General features: G+C 34.7%; 1 protein-coding gene and 1 pseudogene across 1 annotated transcript; both read right to left on the reverse strand.

Moving 5' to 3' along the window:
• Positions 1 to 197: 197 nt before the first annotated feature.
• Smyd5 (SET and MYND domain containing, class 5) lies at positions 198 to 6,343 on the reverse strand. Its single transcript, XM_034973221.2, has 7 exons — positions 6,186 to 6,343; positions 5,973 to 6,100; positions 5,377 to 5,613; positions 4,873 to 5,110; positions 4,035 to 4,212; positions 2,739 to 2,953; positions 198 to 2,363 (listed from the first exon to the last, which is right to left on the reverse strand). Exons 1-7 carry the CDS (start codon positions 6,222 to 6,224, stop codon positions 2,244 to 2,246), a joined length of 1,155 nt encoding a protein of 384 aa, XP_034829112.1. The 5' UTR covers positions 6,225 to 6,343; the 3' UTR covers positions 198 to 2,243.
• A 1,404-nt stretch (positions 6,344 to 7,747) lies between these two features.
• Positions 7,748 to 24,867, reverse strand: LOC117986385 (organic cation transporter protein-like; annotated as a pseudogene).
• Between the last annotated feature and the right edge of the window lie 216 nt (positions 24,868 to 25,083).

The following is a 25,083-nucleotide window of genomic DNA, read 5'->3' on the forward strand; positions in this document are numbered from 1 at the left end:
AGTTCTAAGTCCTAAGTTTAATATAATCAGTGTGGCTAATTCCTTTGTACACAATCTCTAAACTAAACTAAAATATCACGTCTAAATCTATTGCTATCCCTTTCATAATGTTGCTTGCGGAAAAGGAAAGCACTAGATTTAGACCTGTTAATTTAGTTTAGTTTAGAGATTGTGTACTAGAGAATCGGCCCCAGTATTATAACTCTATGAATATAATGCTTATTGTACACAACTAGATGAACCTCACGTAACGAAATTATAGTAGTAGTAGTATAGTAGGATAGTAGTGTAACGAATGTACTGATGAACGCTTTGCTTGCGTAAGTACATCCTGTACCTTGAGTACAATTTTACTATAAGTAATACATATAATTATTTCATACAATTAGGCCGCATTATTTCGATTGTAAAATTAGGCCGCACTTAAATTTTAGGTGCCTCACCAATGACCTGGGGGATCGCGGTGCGCGGAAAGACAGTGATTTTATCATATTTACATTAAAATTCCGCCTCAGCACCTCAGATGTGGAGTTCTGTATCTATATAATAATTCAGACCGCATAGAAACCGATAAAGCTACCCTGTCCAGGTTAGTGCGCTTCCGTCTTAGGGTGAAATCTATAGAGCGCACTCTGACTTTGCTAAAGTCAGCGTTAAAACGAGACAGATGTATATCTCTCACATAAATCTGTCTCGTTTTAACTCTAATCTTAAGTAAAGTCAAAGTGTGCTCTAAGCCAGAACAAAAAAAAAAGTGCGCTCTATAGATCTCAGCCACAGACTGCATTATCAATTTGCCAATCATCATTAATTATTATCACCATGTGAAATTCTGGGATTACAGGAGCTAACATTGCCATAAAATAACAAATGACATATTTGCAATCATATCATGTCCGTGCCCAAATATATTGACGATGCAATCATTGCATTGCCCATGTACGGCGTAAAATAAGTCATGCCTTATCTATCCTAGCCTACTTTAAAATGGACCAAATTGTTATCGGCAGGAATATTACACGATAAATACGCATCATTTACATCTAATAAGTTTTATCTAAGCCTTTATTTTAAACTATTGCCATCTCAACCTGTCGCGTAGGTACTTTTGCCATGCATTGTACCGCATTCGCCATCACATGTCAATTTGCAGAGTCGTGCAGTAGAACTTGGTGCAATTTGTACAACTAGTCACATAAAGGGGCTTAGTACAATAAAGCTTTGTATCCACTAAAGGCGGCCGCGGATCGAAGCAGCCAGCGCCTTAACCCGCGACAGCTCATGTGTAGACACTCCCTAAACGCCTGAAGCATCAAATCAAACTAGGCGAATCTCGCGGAGTTTTTCTTATATCTCGCTCGTTTTTGGCACAACCAGAAGTCTGAATTAGAACCATGTGTAAGCAGCATGTATGCAGCAACATGGACAAGCACATGTATCCATTTGAGCAACCTCAGTTTGCCTCAAAAGAAACTGCTCAAAGGGACAAAAAAGTCTTATCCACTTTTATGAGTTGCGCCGATGTACAAAAATGTTATTTTTGAATTGCGCAAAAATCTCAGTCAATTACGCGCGTCCTTGCGCTATATTTTGTACGCACGAATTATGAGCGAGATAGCACGAGTCTTTTGTAGTTGTTCTTGTTTAAAATTTAACGTCAAGTAATAAGGTATGTGATTGTATTTCATTTCATTGGTGTAAATTTGGTTTTAATCGACTTTTCTGCGCAAACGAATATTAGCGATGCGATTAATAAAAATAATAGTACTATAACTGTATTTGCATTTCAGGTAGTTTCGCTCAAACTTCACATGAAAATAATATAATTGTAAAAATGTTCCATAATACATTATCCATTTATTGTAAAACATTCATTTATTAAAATTTATTTACTTGTCCAACATTAGATAATTTGATAATCCTACAAAATACCTGGAACTTGGTAAATGCATGAAGCAAACATTCTTTATAAGAATGGTTACAATTTTTTATGAAAATAGTAGGGGGCTATATTGCAGATATTAAGCAAAAATCAAAATAAAATATTAAATTTAATAACAGTGATAAAACGGAACTTTTAAATTTAATAAGTGACATAATCATATTCACCCTGCTTAGCATGTGTCAGTTTACAATAAGCCTCACTCTCTCCATCACTTTACTTTCTGTTCACTTTTTGTTCACTTTCACTTCACTCCAGTGTCTCAGAGGCCCAGCAGACACAGGGCGAGGAAGTTAGAGCATCAGTCATCCGCATCCTCCTCTTCTTCGCTCATGTCCTCCTCGCTGCTGCAGTCGGGCTCTGAGCCCTGCGCCACGCAGCGCTCGCACCAGCATATGAACAGGTAGTTCTCTGCTAACTCCTGAAATTATACAGAAACTCATCTATTGAAACTGACAGCACATTGGAAACATCTAAAACAATTGTCTGTTATGTTGAATGACTATATCTTCTTTCTTCCTGGGTTTCTTTTCCATGCTTACACTGAGATCTATAGAGCACACTTTGACTTTGCTCAGACTTAAAATTGAGTTAAAATCTAGAATCAGTATCCCAAACCAGTGGTAGTGACCATTCACTACCACTGATTTGGAATACTGATTCTAGATTTTTCGATTTTTTATTAATATTAAAATGAGAGATTATTAACGAATCTGATCAAATTTGATATCTAAATATAAAAATCTTCATTAAATAAATTAAAACCATATCCTTAACCTTAAATAAAATGATTTACCTTCTGCCTCGAATGCCTAGATCGCTGTAATGCACACTCATCCAGATAACTAATAAATATTTCCTCTCCCGGAAGGATGGTTTTGATGGCTTTCAGTTCTATCCTATGGTTGCCGTATGGGAATGATGACTCAGCGTTTGGCGCACAGCTGTGGTTACAAGCACTTTGCAAGAGGAATAGCCCAGAACCTTCTGTGTTGAGGAATTGACCAGATTCTATAAATAATAATAACAATTGGGTATTTGACTACATCAAAAATAAATTATTTCTCAGTGATTATTAAACAGAGGGTCTTCCATAATACGTAAAATCCTCCTTTGTTGGTTTTAAGTGTAATAACCATTTTCAATTATAGATTAAACTAAAAAAGCACGTCAAGTAATTGTGACGTCACACACCGGTATTTCATAGAATATCGCATACTAAGCGCGCGTTTTGACGTTTGATAAAAAGTAACTGATTTGACTAGTTGTCAAATACCGTATTAGTTTAGTTTCTCTTGGGTTGTAAGAATTGGTCAAAGGTCAAGTGCAAGTTGGACTCGCACACGAAGGATTTCGTACCATCGTAGAAGAAACACTTTTTAATTTTCTTTTTTTTTTAATTCAGAATTTTAGAGTTTAAAGCCGTAAAGCCGGGTGTGAGGATATGTATAAATTTAGAATTCTTTAATTCTGAATTTTGTTAACAACAATAAATTTCTGTGAAAATTTCAACTATCTATTACGGTTCACGAGATACAGCCCGCTAACAGACAGACGGACAGTGGAGGCCTAGTCATAGGGTCCCGTTTGCCGGGTACAGAACCCTAAAAAGAGGCCCGTATGCGAACGAGATCGAAACTGCAATGCAGTACCCTCATTAATAAGCAAAACAGAAAATTTAAATGTATAGAAGCAGGTGTTACTTTGCGGATATATGTACAATGAACCAAAAGCTTAATTTGCTATAATCTGGTGAAACAGGTCGAATCTGTATGGTGCAACATGCAGCGTGCGACATGCACCGCCCGCCCTCCCATTGCACTTTGAAATTGTGGATTGTAAGGTCTAAATCTCCTGAGGATGCGCCGGTGTTGGGGCGAAACTTGTGTCGAGTGTGTTGGGATTTGTGTGATGCTGTGTGGTAATGGTGCATATTGCTTACCTGGTGGCTGCTTTTTCTGCATGTTTAGTAGTAATAGGGCGGGCAGTGCATGTCGCATGTCGCATGGTGCACCATACAGATTCGACTTGGTTCAGCAGATTATAGCAAATTAAGCTTTTGGTTCATTGAATAGAAAATTGAAACACAAACCTTCTTCCACATACTGATACAGCTGGTCAATAAACATGTCCAACTGTTGTTTCTCATCGTCCGACATTGTCAAGTTTGATACGGAATTGACCCATAGAGCAAGTGGACTTGTGCCGATGCCCTGTCCATTTGTTCCTACTAGAGCCATTAAAGAGCAGAAGCCTTCAGGCGTTAAGAACTGAAAAAATTTAAGAATGTTTTCAATATTTATTAATTTATTTTAATACTTATTTACAGTTTACAATAGTTAGGGAGCTTCTAACAAAACATCGCTTCAACGTCAGGTACAAATGTTTCAAGTCCCGCAAATTGCTAATGCGCGTGGCCACCATTTTAGTGACATCAGCACTAGACTGAAGTTTCGAGCTGATGGTATATTTTTACTTAAATATACGTCAAATGACGCCAAAATGACGTCATTTCGATGTTAATGAGACATGATTCCAGCGCAATAACAATTTGCGGGACTTATATCTACATTTGACGCTACGTAGGCTATGAAACGACTAGGTTTCTTTGATTTCACGTCACGCATAGCCTAATATTTGACAGATTGTCGATTCAGTAGGTCAATTTTGTAAAATCTGCATCAATCATCATTACAATCTCAATTGTTGTGATTGGCTGAATTTGTGCGACTCTTGTTGCAACAATGCATTGTAGCCAATAGTGAGCGAGCGTCAACTAAGAGGTGATTGCAATAGTGACATTGTAACTAGCCTTCATTCTACTGCAATGGAGCAGCATCATTATTCTTAAGTTTGACATATTATCTAGCTGTCATTTTAGTATCTGAAAAAATAAACTATAGAGCACACTGTAGAATAAAATATCATACCTCCTGTATATACTCGCCATTTATAACACTGGCAGTCATCTCTCTCAGTGTATTTATCTGGCTCCTAAACTCATCTCCAAGCAACTTGTGAACTAACTCGGCATCCTCATTCACAGTTCTATGACAGAACTGTTTGATTGTGGCCGCAGCTGACTCAGGGTCTGAGTGTTGTTGGATGTATGCTAGTATCCTTACTAGCAACATTACATTTGCTGTCTCTGGTGGGTAGTGGATTTGCCTGAAAATTCACATGATAAAATTTAAAAGACTGTGTGTGAAAGTGTGTCTGTCTGTCTGTCTGTCTGCTAGACTTTCACTGCCCATCCGTTCAACCGATTTTGACGAAATTTGATACAACAATAGCTAGCATTCCGGGGAAGGACATAGGCTTCTTTTTATCCCGGAAAAACAAAGACTTCCCACAGGATTTTTAAAAACTAAATCCACGTGGACGAAGTCGCAGGCTTCATCTAGTAAAAAATAAAGGGTATGTCACATACTTACTTCCAAGTCTCCAGTAAAACATTAATAGGATGTTGCGTCTCACTCTGTATATAACACAACACCCTGTGGTATTTGGCATAGGAGATCTCCTTGCATTCCTCAGAACAGTAGAGTATACCACACTGATTACAACTCGTAATATTCAGGAGGTCTGTTTCAAAGCAATTTGAATGTGGTAAGACTATATCAGGCTTTGCAGAGAGACGTCTTACATTCTGTTCTGGAGTTTCTAGGGGCCTGAAAATGAATAATAAAATATTTTTAATGAAATGTTAGATCAATAAGTTTTGCTTCCAAAATTCTTCAGGGACTCTCCCAATTATGAAGTAAAATTTATGAGATTTTTAGTCTTGTTATTGGGATGTGTTCGCAAAAACAATTTGAGAGAAATACTAACAAGAATTCGTATATATTTCTAGTATACTTACATAATTATTATGACATAAATATAAATTTTATAAATATATTGCTATTCTCAAACTCCTTGGTGAAAAACATGTGCAGCGTAAGCCTCTGTTATTATAACTAACAAGTGATAATAATTGTGATTCATGAGAGATTTGAGTGAAAATTAAACAAAAAAATTCTATAGGTACCTCATGCAATGATCACACGCTAGATATCTATACGTGGCGTTCCACGCAAACTGACACGACACTAAGGGATCTTCCGCCAAAATAACATCACCTTCATTGAACTGCTTCGTCGCAAACAGACCCTTTCCCTAAAAAAACAATGAATTTCACTTATGCCGCATTGCACATAAGAATGTGTTTTGTAACTTTAGATAAAAACAATCCATTTCATACCTTTTTGCTGTTAGATATTCTTATTTCAAATCCTGCCATAGTGTTGGTCTAATACACTAATAATCTAATTACACTTCTTATTGTAAAAAGGAATTATTTAAATATTTCAAAGGTTAGAATTGAAAACAAGACCACGAAAGTCGAAAAATAGGAAAATGTCATTAATGACAATAGTGATTAGTGACAAATGTGTAAATTTTTTGCTATGCGTTCAGAAATTGTAATCCATAGTTGTAATCATTATTCTTACGTTTGACATTTCTAGTTGTCATTTTCACATCACTGTTTTAGTATCTGAAAAAATTATAGTAAAGTCTGGCTAACGATGGGCTCACGAAAGATGAGACTGGAAAAGCGCGACAACAAAGCTTTAAAAAATATCAGTATGGCATTGACTTATTATATATATGGCAGCCACAAAATTAGTAGGTACACATTTAGTAACAATAGACCTAGAATAACCTAATTTGATACCTACTTTAGAATTTTTATTTCTGTTCTATCAAATCCGGTTATTCCTGGTCTGTCATACTCAAGGTCATACTAATTTCAGAGTTGCCATACTGATATTTTTTTAATTTAACGCGCTAACGCGCTTTTCCAGTCTCATCTTTTGTTAGCCAGACTTTAGTGTAGTTATCACAGTTATCACAAATCGGACTAGGACTGCTCAGAATAGACTTATAAAAATAAAAACTGTTCAACCTCTTTTGTGTTTTCTCCAAACAAAGCTGTGCTGTGCTGTGTGGCAAAGACTACAATGTAGAGCGTAGAGCTGAGCGAGACCAATAATAAATTTAATCTATGACTACACTATTATCTCTATGACTATTATACTGGGTATGGCACAACAAAAAGCCACTAAAAGAAACAACAACGAATTTGAACAACTGCGCTGCGATCCTTCCTGATATTTTTAAAATAGTCCGAGAGGTGGATACAAAATTTATAAGCATTAATTTTAAAGTTTGCATAATAAGTAATAAATAAATAAATCATAGATTAATAATTATTGATCTCGCTCCGCTGTAAGGATTAAATATTAAGAGGGCTTGGCCTTTTATCGTTGAAAATAAATAGGAACAAAACAACAAGGAGTTTCGCTAAATATACTCTGATGTAGGATAAAATCTTACATTCTTAAAAGTCTTTGAATTGAATAAAATACAAGTTTATTAATCTGAGCTCATAGGTACCTGTTATATTACAGGTAGTGACAAGTGTGCTTATTTTAAACTCATCTCATCATCTAAGATACCAACCCATGTACCAACCAGAGTAAGTACCTACCTACTTACGTAAGATTTGTTGTTAATAATAAGAAACAGCATTACAGTTCGGGCTACATTATGAGAACTGTATATTAAATGTACATACTCTTTGAGATAAACCAATAGAGTCAGCTATCTATCTAAGGAGATTTTCTATTCGAAGAATTTTCTTGGCGTTTTCTTAATAATAATTATTATTGGCCATATTTACTTAATAGCTAAGTAAATAAAATAAAGACGCGTTAAATATTAATTATTTTATTCAAAATTGGAAATAAATGAAGACAATAATTTCATTTAATTAGGTATTTATTTATAACAATTAATATAGGCATTCAAATTTATCTAGATTGAACTAAATTAGACATTATATTATTTACATTAGAGAGTACAGATAACACACATACAAAGTAAATATTAATAATCTCTCTCAGGTCTTCAACTATACCCATGCAAAAAACCACGTTGATCTGTAGTTCTGTTGCGGCATGATTGCAGGACAAACCAACAAAAAAAACACATTTTTGCATTACCAATAATTATAAGGATCCATGAATATATTTATACTACTTAAACCTACTTAAAAGTACCTATAGGTAGTTTTTATTTTTGATTTATAGCTTAAGTATTTAAATAAAACTATTCGATTACCAAAAAATGCTAACCTAATGAAATAATTGTATACTTAGGTACATAAGTCATAATAACTACAAATGTTTCGACTCATAAGATAGCTGCCGCCTTACGTATATTATTAAAAATATAATCTAACATTTTCAAAGAAATTAACTTACTTATTTTATTTAGGATCTAATAAAAATATCTTATCTTACTAAGCTCTAATAAAATGATTTTATTTTATTTTAACTAATTAATACCTATCTTAATGCTCATTTATTCATTTTAACCAAGTTTTGTCAGAGCAATCGTTAAATAATACAATAATAGTCGTCAAGTAAGTATCTAACACAATAAGCGTAGCTCTATTAAGTAAATCAGTGAACATTATAATTTTATTAAAATACAAAATTCCCATAAAAATAAAGACAATAAAAAATATTATCAGGCAGTGTTGACACCGACAGAAGTAAAAACTTCAAAATTTTATATTCAACTATGAAATAACAATGGATTTTTTGAAATTATTACCCATCCCAAAATCGCCCAACGCACAAAAAGAAGTTTCACTTTTACTTTTAGTTTTATTTTTAAAATTATACCTATTTAAGCGCTAAGAAAAGTGTCCAACTACCTAATTATTACTGTCAAACTCCAAATTTATTATTGAGTAACGTAACCAATAATTCACAATTATAAATTCCCGATGGCATGGCATAGACGTCCTACGCAGTTAATATTGGTATTTTTTTGCCTAATGTACCTAGGTATATATCACAACTAAATTACAAATGTTCACTGAGCTAAGCAATAGGTCAGCAGAAACGTAAACAAAATAATTTAATAATAATTAACCAAAATATTAAATAAAAAATTTTGGACTTCTAAGAACAAACTTCAGTAACGCGTAGAGAACTTATGACCTTTTAAACTAGTTTTGATTGACATCATTACAAATGCGTCATAACTTTAGCTTTATACGCTTCTATTTGTGCTATCGTATCAAATAAAGGTAGGGTCATCGTTTCGGGTGTAAAAGACAAGAGGAGCGCTGCTGCTATCGCTGTCGTGGAGAATAAGATGGATGGCAACGCGTTCAATTCACTCGCCTGTAACAACAACGTTTCAATGTTAATAAACCAAATACTTCGAATCTCGAAGAACTGATAAGCATTGGAGTCACAAGGGCTTTAATGGCGACCTCGCACCCGAAAACGCAGCGTCGGTAGACCCTCCACTAGGTGGTCAGACGCCGGCTGGACTCAAGCTGTACAGGACCATGTTTTGTGCTGATCCTTGCTGGAAACCTTCGCCCAGCTGTGAGATGACTGATCTATCTATTACTGTCTGTTACTTTAAAAATATAAACCTATGAATTTCAGGAGCTAGCACTTCTAAATATTTATACCTACCCAGTTTAAATATTCTATTTGAGATATGAAACGCTCAATACCATGGCGGTATGTCTTTACCGGTAGGGTAGTAATTATAAAAAACATCTTACCAGAAGAGGCGTAAGTGGTGCCAGCATACTGCCTACTCTGGCAGCGGTGTTGCCAACTCCAACAAGCGTCCCGCGAACACTTGTAGGGAACAATTCCAGGCTGTACGTGTATATGCCAGTAAAACAAATCACTACTCCAAGTTTCCCACACAAAAATAATAAAATTTTCAACCAGGACAGTGCTAAAATAAAAGAAAGCAGACATTAAAAACAAATAAAAGTCAAGATTCTTAAAAGTAGTCATATGCTTTTAAAAAATGTTATAGGTAGCCCAACGCTTTCCATTTTTTTCTTGGCTTACTTTAAAGCTAAACTAATCGCTTCTTGCAGAAAATAAGCGCCACGCTAACCAAGAGAACAAAGAATAATCACTTATAATGTTTTTACATACAAAAATTCATTTGTTATAAGAAGAGTTATTTAGAGTGAGTTTATAAGATTTTAAAATACTTACAATCAGGAGTGTAAGTCTGAGCGATAAGAAATATTGCAGAACAAACGTAGCCACATTGTAGAGACACTTTCCTTCCATACTTTTTGAACGTATAAAGCGCTAGCAGATCTCCAGGAAAGGAGGCAATAGACGTTAACACGAAATTGGTGTATTATTACCCGGTAATAATACTGAATGGACTGCTAAGCCGTAATATATGAAACTTGAGGTGAAGAAACAAAATGAAGTAACTATCAGACGTAGCATCGTCTCTCTGGAAGCCAGAATATCTTTCAAGCTTTCCTTCTCTTTCTGCATTACTATATTGAATTTAAATCTTAGATCTTCGGCACTCATTTCATCAATCTCCTTCGCACTAACATGTATCTTGTTCATTCTTGCTGTTAATTTCAATGTTTCTTTTGCCTCCGCTGTTCTGCCTCTGAGCATTTGCCATCTCGTGCCTTCTTTTAAAATTATTATGTATGTAATGAATAGTACCATCGGGGTGTATACGACTAGAATAAGGGTTTTCCAATATTTTAGGCCCATGGCTAAGAAAGCAAATAGCACTTCTCCTACGTAAACTGCATATGAAAATATCACTCCAGCCAATACACGATTTGGTTCACCGCCGATTTCTATTACTGGAACAAGTAAAATAAAGTTTATAGAGGTTTATTAAGTACCTATAGAGGTTTTATTTATTGTTAAATTAAATAGACAACCACTCTACAAAAAATCAATCTAATGAGTCATGACAAATACTAAACTTACATAAAACAACAGCCACTGTATATAACCCTGAAGCTAAAACGGATTCTAAAAACTCAACGCCAAGGTATGCATAGTAATTTGTAATAAATATTTTCGCCAGTCCAACTGCACCGCCGATTGAGCATACAATTATTGTAGGTTTTCTTCCAACTCTGTGAAAAAATATTTAAATGTTGCAAAAAGATTTGACACCATCTCTTATACTATGTACTACACACGGAAAAATTAGTACAGTAGCAAGTTCCTAATTTTTCTTTTCAAAATGCGAATCTGAGTTTTTTAATCATTCTTATTAATATTTAAGAAATTGAAAAATAGATTCTGTAGATAAAATTCACAAGAGTCTGGCTAACGAACGTAATGACTGGAAACCGCGGCAATTTCTAGAAACTTCAGTATGGCAGCCCCAAAATTAGTTTAACAGACTTGGAATAACCCATTAATTCATTTAAGGAATAACATAATCTGTTTAAAATAAAATGAGGATTTGGGATGATGCCTATGTCAAAAATAAATTATTTCCTAGGAATTATTAAATAGAGAGTCTTCCAAAACCCATAAAATTCACGTCTGCTTTTAGTTTTAAGTTTGCTAACCATTTAAAATTATCGATTTAAATAAAAAAGTCGTCGACGTCAAATTACCTACGTCAATTGTTTATGATAAAAAGTCGCTGAATTAGTAGGTAGTCATCATGCCTATTCTAAAGTATCAAATTAGATTAGGTATTCCAGGCTAATCCAGGCCCAGGGTCTGTCATGCTCATTTTGGGGCTGCCATACTGATTTTATTTGAATTTGCCGCGCTTTTCCAGTTTCTACTTTTGTTAGCCAGAATACAATATTACAGTAGCCGGCAAGAAATGATGTAGGTACATCGACCTTTAGAATGAGATTTCGGTTTTATAGAGCGTTGTCTCTGTCACTCATACTTACCGATGTGACGTTTTACCGTTCTCAACGACAACAGAGGCAACACTCTACGAAACCGCTAGGTACCTATCTCTTTCTAAAGGTCGATGTAGACCACAATATTTTCTGCCACGTAGTAGTATACCTACCTCTAATTCATTCATAATTTTTCTTCAGAATGTGTTAAGTATGCAACTTCTAATAGGCATACTTACCTATTAAATAAATTAGTTGCATAAAATACTTACCATACATAATCATAGGTATTCGTACTCAGAAGTTATAAATATAAATAAGTATATCGCTGGAAGTTATGCAATTTAAGAGGAATTTAAGCTGATCATAAAAAATCGTATTTTCCTTATTATCGATTTTCCTTAAAGTTCACGGGTCATCTACCTACTTGTCTTCGGTGAAATATCTTATAATACGCTTAGGTACGTTATAAGTAGGTACCTCTGCACATAAATAGGTAGGTAAGTAGGTACCTACGTACACAGTACACACCTTAATTTTAACGGTGAAGGAAACAACGTGAAAACTGTATTCTATATAGTTTTTCGTATAGTCTATATTCCATATCATAAGTATATTATATAATAAGTATTCTACTTATATTCTGTATCGTATAGTTCTTCATAATATTCGCAAAGGTGTGCGAAGTCTGCCAATCAGCATTTGACTAGCGCTAGCAATGAGCGGGGTAGCCAATAACCAGTGGCGTGCAGGTCATAGAGGCATAAATGCACTGCTTACCCCAGTTGTAATAGCTCAATGCATAGTTTTCATTATGACCTGCCATTAAACAGGTTCCTACCTAACTAATGCCTACCCTGGCTTCAAACCCTGTGCACGCCACTGCCAATAACCCTTCTCATTCTGAGAGCAGACCCACGGGTCTACCTACTAGTAGTGTAGCGGTAATTGCTTGAGACGATGATGATGAAGTACCTATAGTATGCGACCGATCGAGATGGCAATCGGGGTATGAAGCGGTGGGACGCCCCGCGCACCCGCACGTCACCCGCCATTGCCATCTCGACCTGTCGCGTACTATACATTCGTCAGTAACAAGTAAAACGCTTACTTGTCTGCTATCCATCCAGTTATTATCATGGACAGAACCATCCCAGCATTGTGGAGACTTCCAACTAGAGTCGACTTCCATGACTGGCAACCCAGGTTGAGCTAAAAAGAAAAAATACAGTAAATTATGTAAACAATACTTAGGTATCTACATACCTAACTACGTAACTACGTACGTAATACTGATACTACGTAACTACGTAACTGATAGGTAAATAAATATTTTTGAAATAAAATGGGAACTCTTTAATTTGCAGAGAGAAAAAAAGTAGCCTAGGTCCAGGTCTTTAACTATTAATCATGCAAAAATTTGCTGCGTTGTTCCGCGCTCGTGGCATGATTGAAGGACAAATCAACAACCAAATCAAACGCACTTTGTATTTATATGTATTTAGATGTTAATTGCCAATGACATAAGATGGAGCCGATCTACTAACTATGGGCGGGCGAATGGAGCGAGCTATATGCTTCGGGTTTCTCTACGTAATCAAATCAGAAATGAGGATCTCGTGGACGGTCGTCACCAAACCGAGTCGCAGGGAGCCGCTGAATTCAGGCGTGCAAGAACGTTGTGTGTGGAAGATGGAAGCCCCAACAAGAGACCTATGTCCAGCTGTGGACGTCTATTGGTTGATAATACTAATGATGATGATGATGATGATGTTAGTTATGACTGACTGCATCCTTAATTTAGTCTATTTACACAGCTGTAGTTAGGTAGGTAGGTATTTAGGTAACCGTTAAAATATGTAATAACTAATAAGTGCCCTTAAAGTCCTACTCTGTGCTTAAAGTTTAAACCTCCCAGTTTAACTATAGGTATAAGTAGATAGGTACCTACTCTTTATGGATTTCCTAAGCTACGGTCTAGCTATAATGATATTTAACCGGATAGACACAGCTAGTTTGACTTAAAATATACCTAATATTTACTGTACTTAAAATAAATTCCGCAATCATTAGGTCCGCCATGATTTTGAATTTCGCCGGATTTGTCCTAATATTATGAAGGACGTTTGAGCGAGGCTATGTAGATCGTTCGTAAACCAGTTTCAATGACGGGGACAGGTATTTTTTAAGTAAATAAAACAGGTTTCTTAGAATAAGCGTATTTTACTACGTTCGATCTGCACGGGTCACGTGACCTTCTAGGGGCAATGTTCAATGTTCATTTTCCCATAGTTACCAAATATTATAAAATTAGCACAATATAGGTACAATACCTAATTCAGGTTTTTCTACGCGCTACCGCTATGGCGAACGACATAGGTCATATTGTAAAATAATTGCTGACGTAAAATAGTTTTTTTAGGATTCCGTACCTCAAAAGGAAAAACGGAACCCTTTAGGATCACTTTGTTCTATGTCTGTCTGTCAAGAAACGTATAGGGTACTTCCTGTTGACTTAGAATCACGAAATTTGGTAGGAAGGTAGGTCTTATGGCAGACGTCATGAGGGGAAAAATCTAAAAACTCTGAATTTGTGTTTACATCAAACATTACAGACAGACACGTTAATTTTATTTATAAGTATAGATAGTATAGATATGCTAAATCGATTGCGACAATGGACATTAGCCTAGCTACGTGTGAAATCAGTAGGTCTACCAAGTTTTTTTAGATCTATGATTGACTCATGAATGTATTGCCATCAATGAGAGAACGCATCAGCTACCTACCTATATGGATTTTTCATCTCAAGAAGCGAGCGGCAAGCTTAAAAAATGTGGGTCTACAGTTAAACGAACAGGAAATATGAAGTTTTCACAGACATGAAGAGTAAAAACTAGAAAACCGCAATTTCAGGGTTTCGTACCTCAAAAGGAAAAACGGTTGCAAATTGAGCGTGCGATATCCAAGGATGAAAACTTGACAGACTAGTGACTACGTATTTTTGACTCATTAACCTCCGCAAGTGGTACGGAATCAGCACACAATCAGTACCTACTTTGAATAGGTGCGTGGGTGCATCTGAGTTCAAAGTAGCTATAATGTAAGCCAAACTTTGTATATAAGAGGGGAGCAACTGAAGAATAAGACTAGCTATGAATTGCAGCCGAAGGCTACTGCTCCTATGTGTATTCATATTATTTACTAGCTAATTAACCCGCGACTTCATCCGCGTGAACTACACAAATTTAAACCACTATTTTACCCCCTTAGAGATTGAATTTTCAAAAATTATTTCTTATCGGATGTCTACGCCATAATAGCTGTCTGCATGCCAAATTTCATCCCGATACGTCCAGTAGTTTGAGCTGTGCTTACTATAGTACTATACTGTATTGTAACTGACAGACTGATCTATCAACATAGATCAGTCTGTCAGTCACCTTTTCCTTTTATATATTTAGATTATGCATTCCAATTCCACCCTGTATTTTTGTATAATATATTCCAAATTTACAGAACTATTACTAAATGGATCTACCCGGAAACTCAGCTCATGACCCTTGGCACTAACACCGGTGCAATGAAATATGTAGGCGTCGAGGCCTAATCACGAGATAGATCTATTTTTGTACTATCAGATAATATCTAGGTTTATTAATAATGAGGATGTTCTAAGGAAGCTTATATTTATACCTAACTAATATAAACTCCTAAACAAATCGTTGCACTACCTTATACGTTTATGGGCTAAGATTATGGTTGTAAGAGCAGGCTTATCTCTATCGACTTAAAGTTATTATAATTTATTTGACGAGATGGCAATTAAAAACATTATGTATCTTACACACATTTTACAAAATATACATTAGGTCGTAGACCGTTGTCAAAGTCAAAGTCAAAGTCAAATGATTGATTCAAAATAGGTAATAAATTACTCTTATTGATTGTCTGGTATAGTGTTAGATTTGTAAGATAATATAGTGGTGATAATTATTATTATTGTGATTTTATTAGTGACAAATAAGATAAATATCTTTTTGAAGGTTCCGTACCATCGATCGCATTCGAACGTACGGTTCCGTACCTCAAAAGGAAAAAGGAACCCTTATGGGATCACTTTGTTGTCTGTCGTGTCTGTCAAGAAAACCTGTAGGGTACTTCCCGTTGACCTATGTAGACTCATGAAATTTGACAGGTAGGCAGGTCTTATAGTACCTACAAATGAAAATACGAAAATTTTCAACTTTCAAAGTAAGATCACTATACCAAATGGGGTATCATTTATTCTAAAACAGATTTTTAATTTTACTTTTTCACATAATCGTTTGTGAATGTCGAAAAAATACGACTGTAGTACGGAACCCTTGGTGCGCGAGTCTGAATCGCACTAGGCCGGTTTTTTCTTATTATGGTGCGACTAAATCTGTCCGTCTATCACAGCAGCTTAGTCCAGTAACCATTTTACTAGTGTTGGTAAATAATAATTTTATGTAAGCTTGTACTTAGATATAATAGGCTTGGCAAACAGCTATCTGGCGTCAAAGACACACCTTCCTAAACTAGAACTGGTTCTAATGCTAATGCTATGGCTTGATCGATGATATTTTATCGACTGTCATTTTCAACGTCTAATCAAACTAAAGTTAAATTATACTTAAAGTAATTAACATATTTTATCTAATGAAACAATACATTAATTTATCATCACCAGTTAATTTTGATGATTGTATTTATTTTTAGAGTTCCGTATCTCCAGAGAAAAATATGAATCCTTTTCCTATTATTCTTTGTCTGTTTTATTTGTCACTTCGTTGTCTGTCACTTAGTGACATACATGTGTGTTATGTCACTGTGTTGTTGCAAGCTATCTCTGTACGAAATTTCGTCAAAATCAGTCGAACGGATGGGCCGCGAAAGGCTAGCAGACAGACAGACACACTTTATATTAGTATGGAAGTATGGATTATCGAACAGATAAAAAAAATTGACAAAAATACGTTGCTAAGTAACCTATCGACAGATTACAGATACAATTAGAATTTCGACCGTAAGTAATTACCTACCTCATTGTCATTCAACAGTCAATACCTGTAGATTTTGTACCTACGTCTATTAATAAATAAAATACCTTGTAGGTACGGGTATAATAGCCTGTTTTATAAAACGAGCTTAGCAAAAAGTTTAAAAAGACGTTAGAACTTAGAAGGCATGCGTAACGGAATAAACAATTATGACCATTCCGATTGCGTACATAGGACAGTCCTGTAAATATGTTCTTAATAAAAGCTCATATTTTGTCCTGTACCTACTAAAGGTATTGAAAGTAATATGATTAATAAGTAAGTATTTTTTTAACGTGGAAATAAATATATTTACCATAATTTCATGCCATTGACCGCCCTTGCCGCTTTTCTTTTAATAGGTAGGTAATTCATAACATACATACATAGCTACATAATATATTTTGATAAGGTATTACGTTAAACATAGATAGAGTACATAAAGTTATTCAACGCTAATCATAATGATCTCCATAATAAGAGGGATCATAAAACTACCTATAAAATATAATATTATTGTTTACTTACTCTCAAAAAATCATGCATTTATTTATTTATTTTCAAGTTATCTTTCATACACTTAATGTATTTTTATCGCACTTTTCTGTCAATGGCGTTGATTAAGTGTGTTGTATTTAATCTTATACAATACTATCTGATGCCCTTTTGCTGATTTTTCATGCGAAAAATCACGTCAATCGATTGCTCCGTTGCGAGGTGATTGAAGGACAAACCAACAAACAAACACACTTTTGCATAATAAAAAATGGGTACTGATTTCTACCCAGTTTCATAGATTGCAGTCTCTAAAATAATTCTAAGACTTCTTGAAGACTTGTAAATTTTATGGTTGAACCTAACACGTTTTGAACCTTGAGGGAACCATTTATGTCAATGTTAGTGTTTTGTGTACATTAGTACATTCACCAGTGGCGGATTTGCCCTAAGGCCCAGTAGGCCCAAGCCTAGGGCGGCCAGGTATTAGGGGCGGCCAATCGTGAAAAAAATTCACTGATGTTATGATAAAAGCTGGCAATAAAAAATTCGTTAAGCCTAAGTATCGTTAAGGGTACCTAGTCTATTATCATGAGTGCTGAGAAAGGGGCAATCTTATATTTGTAAATACAGTATATTAATAAGATGATAATATAGAATCAGTTGCTGATACTCTAATATCTACTCGCTGCATAATTAATTAAATGATTAGGCACTTTCGATTATTTAGAAACGGAAAGAGACAAGAAAAAATTTAAAAAGATCATTTTTTCTTCATATTCACCCAGAACTTACCTCAGAAACGATCGAATTATCATTCTCGTAAATCCACTCGTGGCATTCTTCTAGTATCTCGAGAAATGTCTGATTTGAACATGTTTGATTTGATTTATCGTACTCCCGCACATCGACAACGGGTCGGAAGCATTTAGCGTCCACATCATTCGGCCACCAAACTGGTAAATCCACACTTGGATTCGTATCCTCGCATTCTGGGACCAGACATCTGAAATAAATTAGCATTTTATTATTCAATACAAATTAATAGAAAATGCAGTATGATCACATAATCGTTTTGTGAACTCTGGCCGGTCATCGGTCAACATGAGGCTGTTATTTAAGAATTTATGTCATAGTGGATAGATAAACATTATTGTATGTATGAATATTACAAAAAAAGAGAAGTATACAAAAAGGCGTAGACGTACGACATGTCCTGGAGTTGTTTTAAAGGTTGGTGGTGGTTATAAAACTTGTCGTCTATTTTTATAATGCAAAACGGGTTCTGGACTTAAGAAACTTGATATAAACAGCATTCCGAACTTGTGGGAAATTGACGACCCTTAGTGATTAGTGATTATAGCTAGATCTAAGATAGAAATTATATTTATAGAAAACTATTTCTACAATTACTTACTTAAATATTACTACCTACAAAAGGACTAATTAACATAACTTTTATTGTAATGAAACTGCATCACCAGACATAAAAAATAACATTGGAACAAATCGTTCAATTATGCCCATCAACAAATTACCAGTAAGTGGTTGGTATCAGTTACAGGCTCAATTATGAACCCGCATATTAGACCAATGAAAACTATCTGCCAATGTAGCTATCACATACCTAACAACGTAACGACACATACATATTTATAAATTGACATTTTCATATTTTTAGCATAGCTTCAAACAAGCTAATAGAGAGAGAGCCAGCGCGTGCTAGACCTTCGTTATTTTATAAAAGCTGAAAGTTTTTCTTACCTCCCTATATTGTCCACAATACAGGGAGTAGTTGGTGGTACACCCCGTAACAGACACCCTTAAAGTTTAAAAATTGAAGAGTGTTTGGGAGGAAGTTGCCACGATAATAAGTGTCTGGCAATGCATCACGTGATTCGTAATAATATTCCGAAGAAAATATTTAAAACAATAGACTTTATACTTTGACGTAAGATTTTTACACGTTTATTACCAAGTTATTTCCCAAAGCCACCATCATCCAAGCTTCATAGTCACTGGTCGTTCCTCCCTGTGTTGGAGACAATACGCAGAAAAACTTTCAGCTTATATCAAATAAGGAAGGTCTAGCATGTGCTGACTCTTAGTCCATTAGATTAAATGAAACTAGATTTATTTAAGTATGTAGGTGTGTTGGGGACCATACGCAGAGAAACTTTCAGCTTTTATAAAATAAGGAAGGTCTGACACGCACTGGCTCCTTAGTACATTAGATTAAATTAAACTAGATTTAGAAATATATTTTTGCGTAACATGTTTTTGGACTTATAGAATTTTTTTTCGTTCTTAATATGGAGATGCCAATAATCTTTTAGGGTTATTCCGCATGGTTGCATTCTTCCTGTGACATCTTAAGAAAGTTCTTAACATTACGTCTGAAATTAGATTTTTCATAGGGTCCGACTTTATCAATATTGTTAAAGTACCAACGACTGTGCACTCTAGTAAATGAAAATTTACATTTGAATTCGTTTATAAACCCAAAGAGAATATAATCATAAAACAAGTCTGGAATTGCAAACATGCAATCGCGTATCTTGTTCTTGTATCTGGCACAAATATTTGCCACGAAAGTTGTTAAGAAAAATCTGCCCGGTTGAGCTTCAAAGGATTAAAATTATATTTATTGTTTTCGTGACTTTTATATTTCCCATTTATGCAAAGGTTAGCTTCCATGCCAGTACCTACCATGTTGCAATGCATTTATTGCAACATCATGCGTGTATATCACAATATAATATCTTTCGTGAGATACCTAGTCGTAATAGCAATCTTCACTGAGACAAAATACGGGATATTAAAAATACCATTATAACCATTGTCCTTGTTTTTATTTAGATCAAGGCTTGTACCTATTACCTATGTCAATAAAGATTGCAACAAGAATAGACAATACTTTTACCTACTTATGTTATATAGGTAATTTCATTTACATGTCTTAAACACATTCTAAAACACATTTTTAGGTCTCATTTTCAGTTTTTCATTAAATATTTTTATAAGGAAAATGTCCATAATATTTGTTGAATTGCAATCAGCGTCTTCACTCATCACGTGATCGATTTAGCAACTGGCATTCGTTCAGTTCGCACCCACTCACGCGCTTTTAGAACTTTTGTAATTTGATGATAAATATTTACGAAAATGACCTGTTGTGTTATTATTTACCCGGAAATTTATTTATAACTCGGTACATACTTAGGCCTCTCAGCCTATTTCAAATACCATATTGTAACCCCCAAAAAGATAATAAGGTAGAGCAAATTCCACTACGTGTTATCTACCTACTATCTATCATCGAAGTTCAACAAGCTTCTTAAATAACGCAGTGTTGACCGGACAAGGGCTTGTTGAAAGTGATCCCAAAATCTTGTTATTTGCGCCCTTACTGTATTTAAATATAGTTTTATAGTTGTAAAAATAAAATGATTATACTAACATAGTTTTAAAGCATTGTCAATACTAACAAAATATGGGTCTCTGTTATTTATTTATTTAGTGTGGTAAAATGTTTCCTTTGAGTTTTTATATTTTACTTAGAAGCCATGACCGTAATATTTATTTAGTTTTACGGTTTTACCTGTGGCCCTACCGCAGTTGTTTGACAATGTCACGATCGCAATCATCTCTGATTGGTTAATGCTCGCTCACTATTGGCCACAATGCATTGTTGCAACAAGAATCGCACAAATTCAGCCAATCAGAACAATTGAGATTGTAATAATGATTGATGCAGGTTTTAGACAATCGCCCTACGGGATTCAGACGTGTCAATTGTCATAAAGTAGGTAAGTTTCGCAGTGATGGTAGGCACTAATTACTTAGACAAACTGTAAATACATGGTACTAGTCAAGGTACTCTAAAATGGTATAGAGTTGTTAATGTAAAAGTCAAATGATTTTATTGTTATTGATATGCTGAAACTAGATACTGTTTGATGTGTAGGTAATAGGTTCGTGATATAATATTAATTAATCTTATGTTATGCATAATCTGTTTTATATGAAGAACACAAATAATTAAAAGCGTTAGTTTGTTTATTAAGCAACGCTACCGAATGAGATTAAATAACTAATCCGGTAATTACGATCAAATGGACCGTGTACTTAGAACTAGTTCTTATATTTTAAACATACAATACAGATAACTTCAAAAAATAGAATATGTGATAGGTATAAATTTAATTCAATCAAATGCCTGCTAAATGCCAAGCAATAACATTGAACGCAATTTTTTTTGGCCTTAAGGTTATGCAGGCGTAATTTTCCTATCAATAGTGATACTTGTTTTAGAATTATTGCATATATAGGAATTTTACACTGTTAGTTGATCGCGTACTTGCGACTCGGGACTCGCGTCCGTAGATATGCAAGTTAATGGTTACTGCAAAAGCTTTACGAATTACTATGACATAAAAGTCAGTAAGCTCAGATTTATTTATTTGCTTTCATATACATTTAGGATTAATTGATGGATGGGTCATGGGTGCTTTAAGCTAAATATAAGTAAGTACATGAGACCCTGTCAGGGTATTGCAAATACAATTTCAGGTACAATAAAATGATAAATATTAAAGATACAATAAGAATAGGATTAAAATTATTAAATTATCATTACTAGATATTAAATATTATTCATTTGCGTGCTTATCTATAATATAAAAATGAATCGCTAATGTGTTGCTCATCGCAAATCTCGAGAAAAGCTGAACCGATTTTGCTAATTCTTTTTTTATAATATTCCTTGAAGTACGAGGATGGTTCTTACGGAGAGAAAATTTTTAAAAAATTGAATCGACTGTTAGGCGGAACGAAGTTCGCCAGGGCAGCTAGTATATTATATTATATTATATTATATTATATTATATTATATTATATTATATTATATTATATTATATTATATTATATTATAATGTAGACTAGAATTTATTATAAAGCAAGATTAGTACAAAATAAAAATAAGGTCAAAGTATAATAGTATTAATACTATAGCTCTTCTTCTTCTTCTTATTATTTTGCTCTATGGCTTTTATTAGTGCCACATCAGCACAACGCACTTCGCCAATGTATACGTGGAATTGAAGAGCCACAGAGGGGATAATTCAGTAAACTCTTAATTTTAATACTCGAAAATAGATTTTGTTATGTTCTACGTCAAATTAAAATTATGCAAGTAGTAAATTAAAAGATTTTGCATCAATTAAAATTCAGTCATTATTTTAGCGTTCCGTATCTCCTGAGAAAAAAGGAACCCTTGTACTATCACTTCGTTGTCCATCTGTCTATCTGTCATGGGAATTAAAACCTATACCAAGAAGTATGGCAGATAGGCGTCTTCTAGCACAAGTTAAGGGAAAGTCCTGAAACCGTGAATTTGTGATTAGGCATTAAAAAGTTTAATTTCTTATTCGATGGTACGGAATCCTCCTTGTAGGTACGAATCTGACTCGCACTTGACCGTTTTCTTTGAAATTCCAAACACGAACCACCACAAGCTTCAGCTTAGGAGATGAGTTTTCGATAAAAATCATTTCTCAGATTTTTAATTTTTTTTAAACTTTTATTTTTTCTTTACTTAAAGTCACACAGTCACTGACTTAATTGAAAAATTACATGAATATAATTGAATGAGTCATAAACATCAGACTATTTTAGGGATATCTGGCACTTGCCTGTTCTTTGTTCTATTATTGTGTAGGTTCTTAGCTATAAGTCATGCAAATAGCTATTGCGCTGGAACCATGTCTCATTAACATCGAAATGACGTCATTTTGACGTCAGCCGATATAAAAATATACCTACCATCAGCTCAAAACTTCAGTCTAGTGCTGACGTCACTAAAATGACACGGGCATTAGCGATTTGCGGGACTTATAGAAAGGAGAAACACAATCCGATTGTTTGTTTAAATTTCTATCTGCCTTGTTAAAGACACCACCATCATCGAGTGGTCAAGTGGTCAGGCGCCGGCTGGGCGCCAAACCGGAACAGCGACCCCATTGATTTACTACAAGGAGCATATCTACTCTTCTACTGCTCGTAAATAAATAATTGATGAATGACAATTGACACAGGTTTACATATACCTACTATAATAGCTATTACAATTATTGATATAATTGCGAGTAATATCTACTGATTTTTTTCTACTATTCATATTTATTTATTTGAAACTAGATGATGCCCGCGACTTTGTCCGCTTGGATTTAGGTTTCCTGTGGGAACTTTTTGTTTTTCCGGGAAAAAAATTACCTATGTCAATTTCTAGGATGCAAGCTACCTTTGTACCAAATTTTATATAAATTGGTTATTATATAAATTGGCCGTCGTAGGCGAGCCATTGACCCGAATTTTGCACGCTGTACATTGCGGGTTTGAAAAATATTACAAAATGAGGCAAATGGTTATTGAGTATTGGATTGTGGTTAGATAGTATAACAATAATGCAAAGTTTTTGCTAGCGTTCTGGTTACAACCTGTATAAATTCAATTAGGTACTCTTACCTGCTGAAATCATTAAAATAGGATTGTTTCTGAGAATACGCTACAAAATAACAAACTTCGCCAAAGAACTACCTAACACAAGGAATTATTAACCCCAAAGATATTAAATTATTTGAATAACCCATATATAAATCCGCATTTGGCCAGCGTGGTTTACTATGGCCTAAACCCTCTTTTTTCTGAGAGGAGGTCCTTGCGCATTAGTAGGCCCGTGATGAACAACAGCAATAATTGAAAATACTTAGATTATTTTTATACATCCTGGTGATTTAATGTGTTAATATAATAAGTTTAAATATATTTATCCAAGCAAAGTGTGTATGTTTATTGTTTATGTATACCTAGTTGCATTGCGATTTGCGATTTCCATCTTACAGTTCTATAATTTCTTAAGTAGAGGTATGGGCCATAGATTGCCTGGAAGGGGACACTGCAGTGATAAGATCTCCATTTGTTTTAAAGTATCTCCTAGGTACTATTTTTATTCTTTTTATGGTTAGTAACAAAGATGTTTAGATTAAAATTTAAATAAAACTAGATTTATATCTTTCACTTTATAAAACGGCCGTTAGAATCTGTTTAAGTTTAAAATGACTGAATGTAATTTCACTTATACTAAATTAAAATTAATATTTACCTGTGTTTGACGTCTTCGGCGACAAAAATATAATTCACGTGTATCATTGACACCATCATGAGTGGTAAACATACCAGCAAATACTGTATGAAATGATATCTACCGAATTTCTCGAATTCCAAATAAAGGTCCGAACTCGCACTACTTTCGGTTTTAGCCGCCATTTTTCAAAATAGTCCACTAATTTCGATTACTTGTAAAAATATTTTATTATTCCAATTATTTACACTGATAACTAAATATTGGAATACAATATGGAATTTACTAAGTTTAATAATATAAACTGAATGCTGATCACCAGTTGGCACGGCACGGCTGCTATCGAGGCACTAATTTTAAATTAAATATAACACTTCACTATAAATTAGAATTATTATTTTCTGCCCTTGTATGCCGATCACTAGTGGATACGGCTTCTGACAAGGCACTAATTGTAAATTTAACAATACATCTCTGAAGTGCGGGCGAGGCGCGTGCGGCGTGCGTTACGCAGAATACGACGCGAATTCGTCAACTGCCAAGGATGCGCGTGAGCACTGAGCAGTGAACTTTACGCGACGAGCATCATATTCTGCTGTAGGTACTAGGTGTAAAGTAGACGTCATTCAACTGGAAATACTACTTTCTCCTTTAATTATCTGAATATTCATAGTGCAATCGGGTAGGATTTACTTTTTAGGATTCCGTA

The sequence above is a fragment of the Maniola hyperantus genome, chromosome 11 (assembly GCF_902806685.2).
Source record: "Maniola hyperantus chromosome 11, iAphHyp1.2, whole genome shotgun sequence".
Taxonomy (NCBI): Eukaryota; Metazoa; Arthropoda; class Insecta; order Lepidoptera; family Nymphalidae; genus Maniola; species Maniola hyperantus.

What these genes read in the sequence shown, in the direction of transcription:
- Smyd5 (XM_034973221.2), bottom strand. Translation starts at nt 6,224, where the DNA reads ATGGCAGGATTTGAAATAAGAATATCTAACAGCAAAAAG. An exon ending in GTTTTACTGGAGACTTGGAA is followed by an intron (nt 5,111 to 5,376) that starts GTAAGTATGTGA and finishes GTGAATTTTCAG; the next exon opens with GCAAATCCACTACCCACCAG. An exon ending in CTAGGCATTCGAGGCAGAAG is followed by an intron (nt 2,364 to 2,738) that starts GTAAATCATTTT and finishes GTATAATTTCAG; the next exon opens with GAGTTAGCAGAGAACTACCT.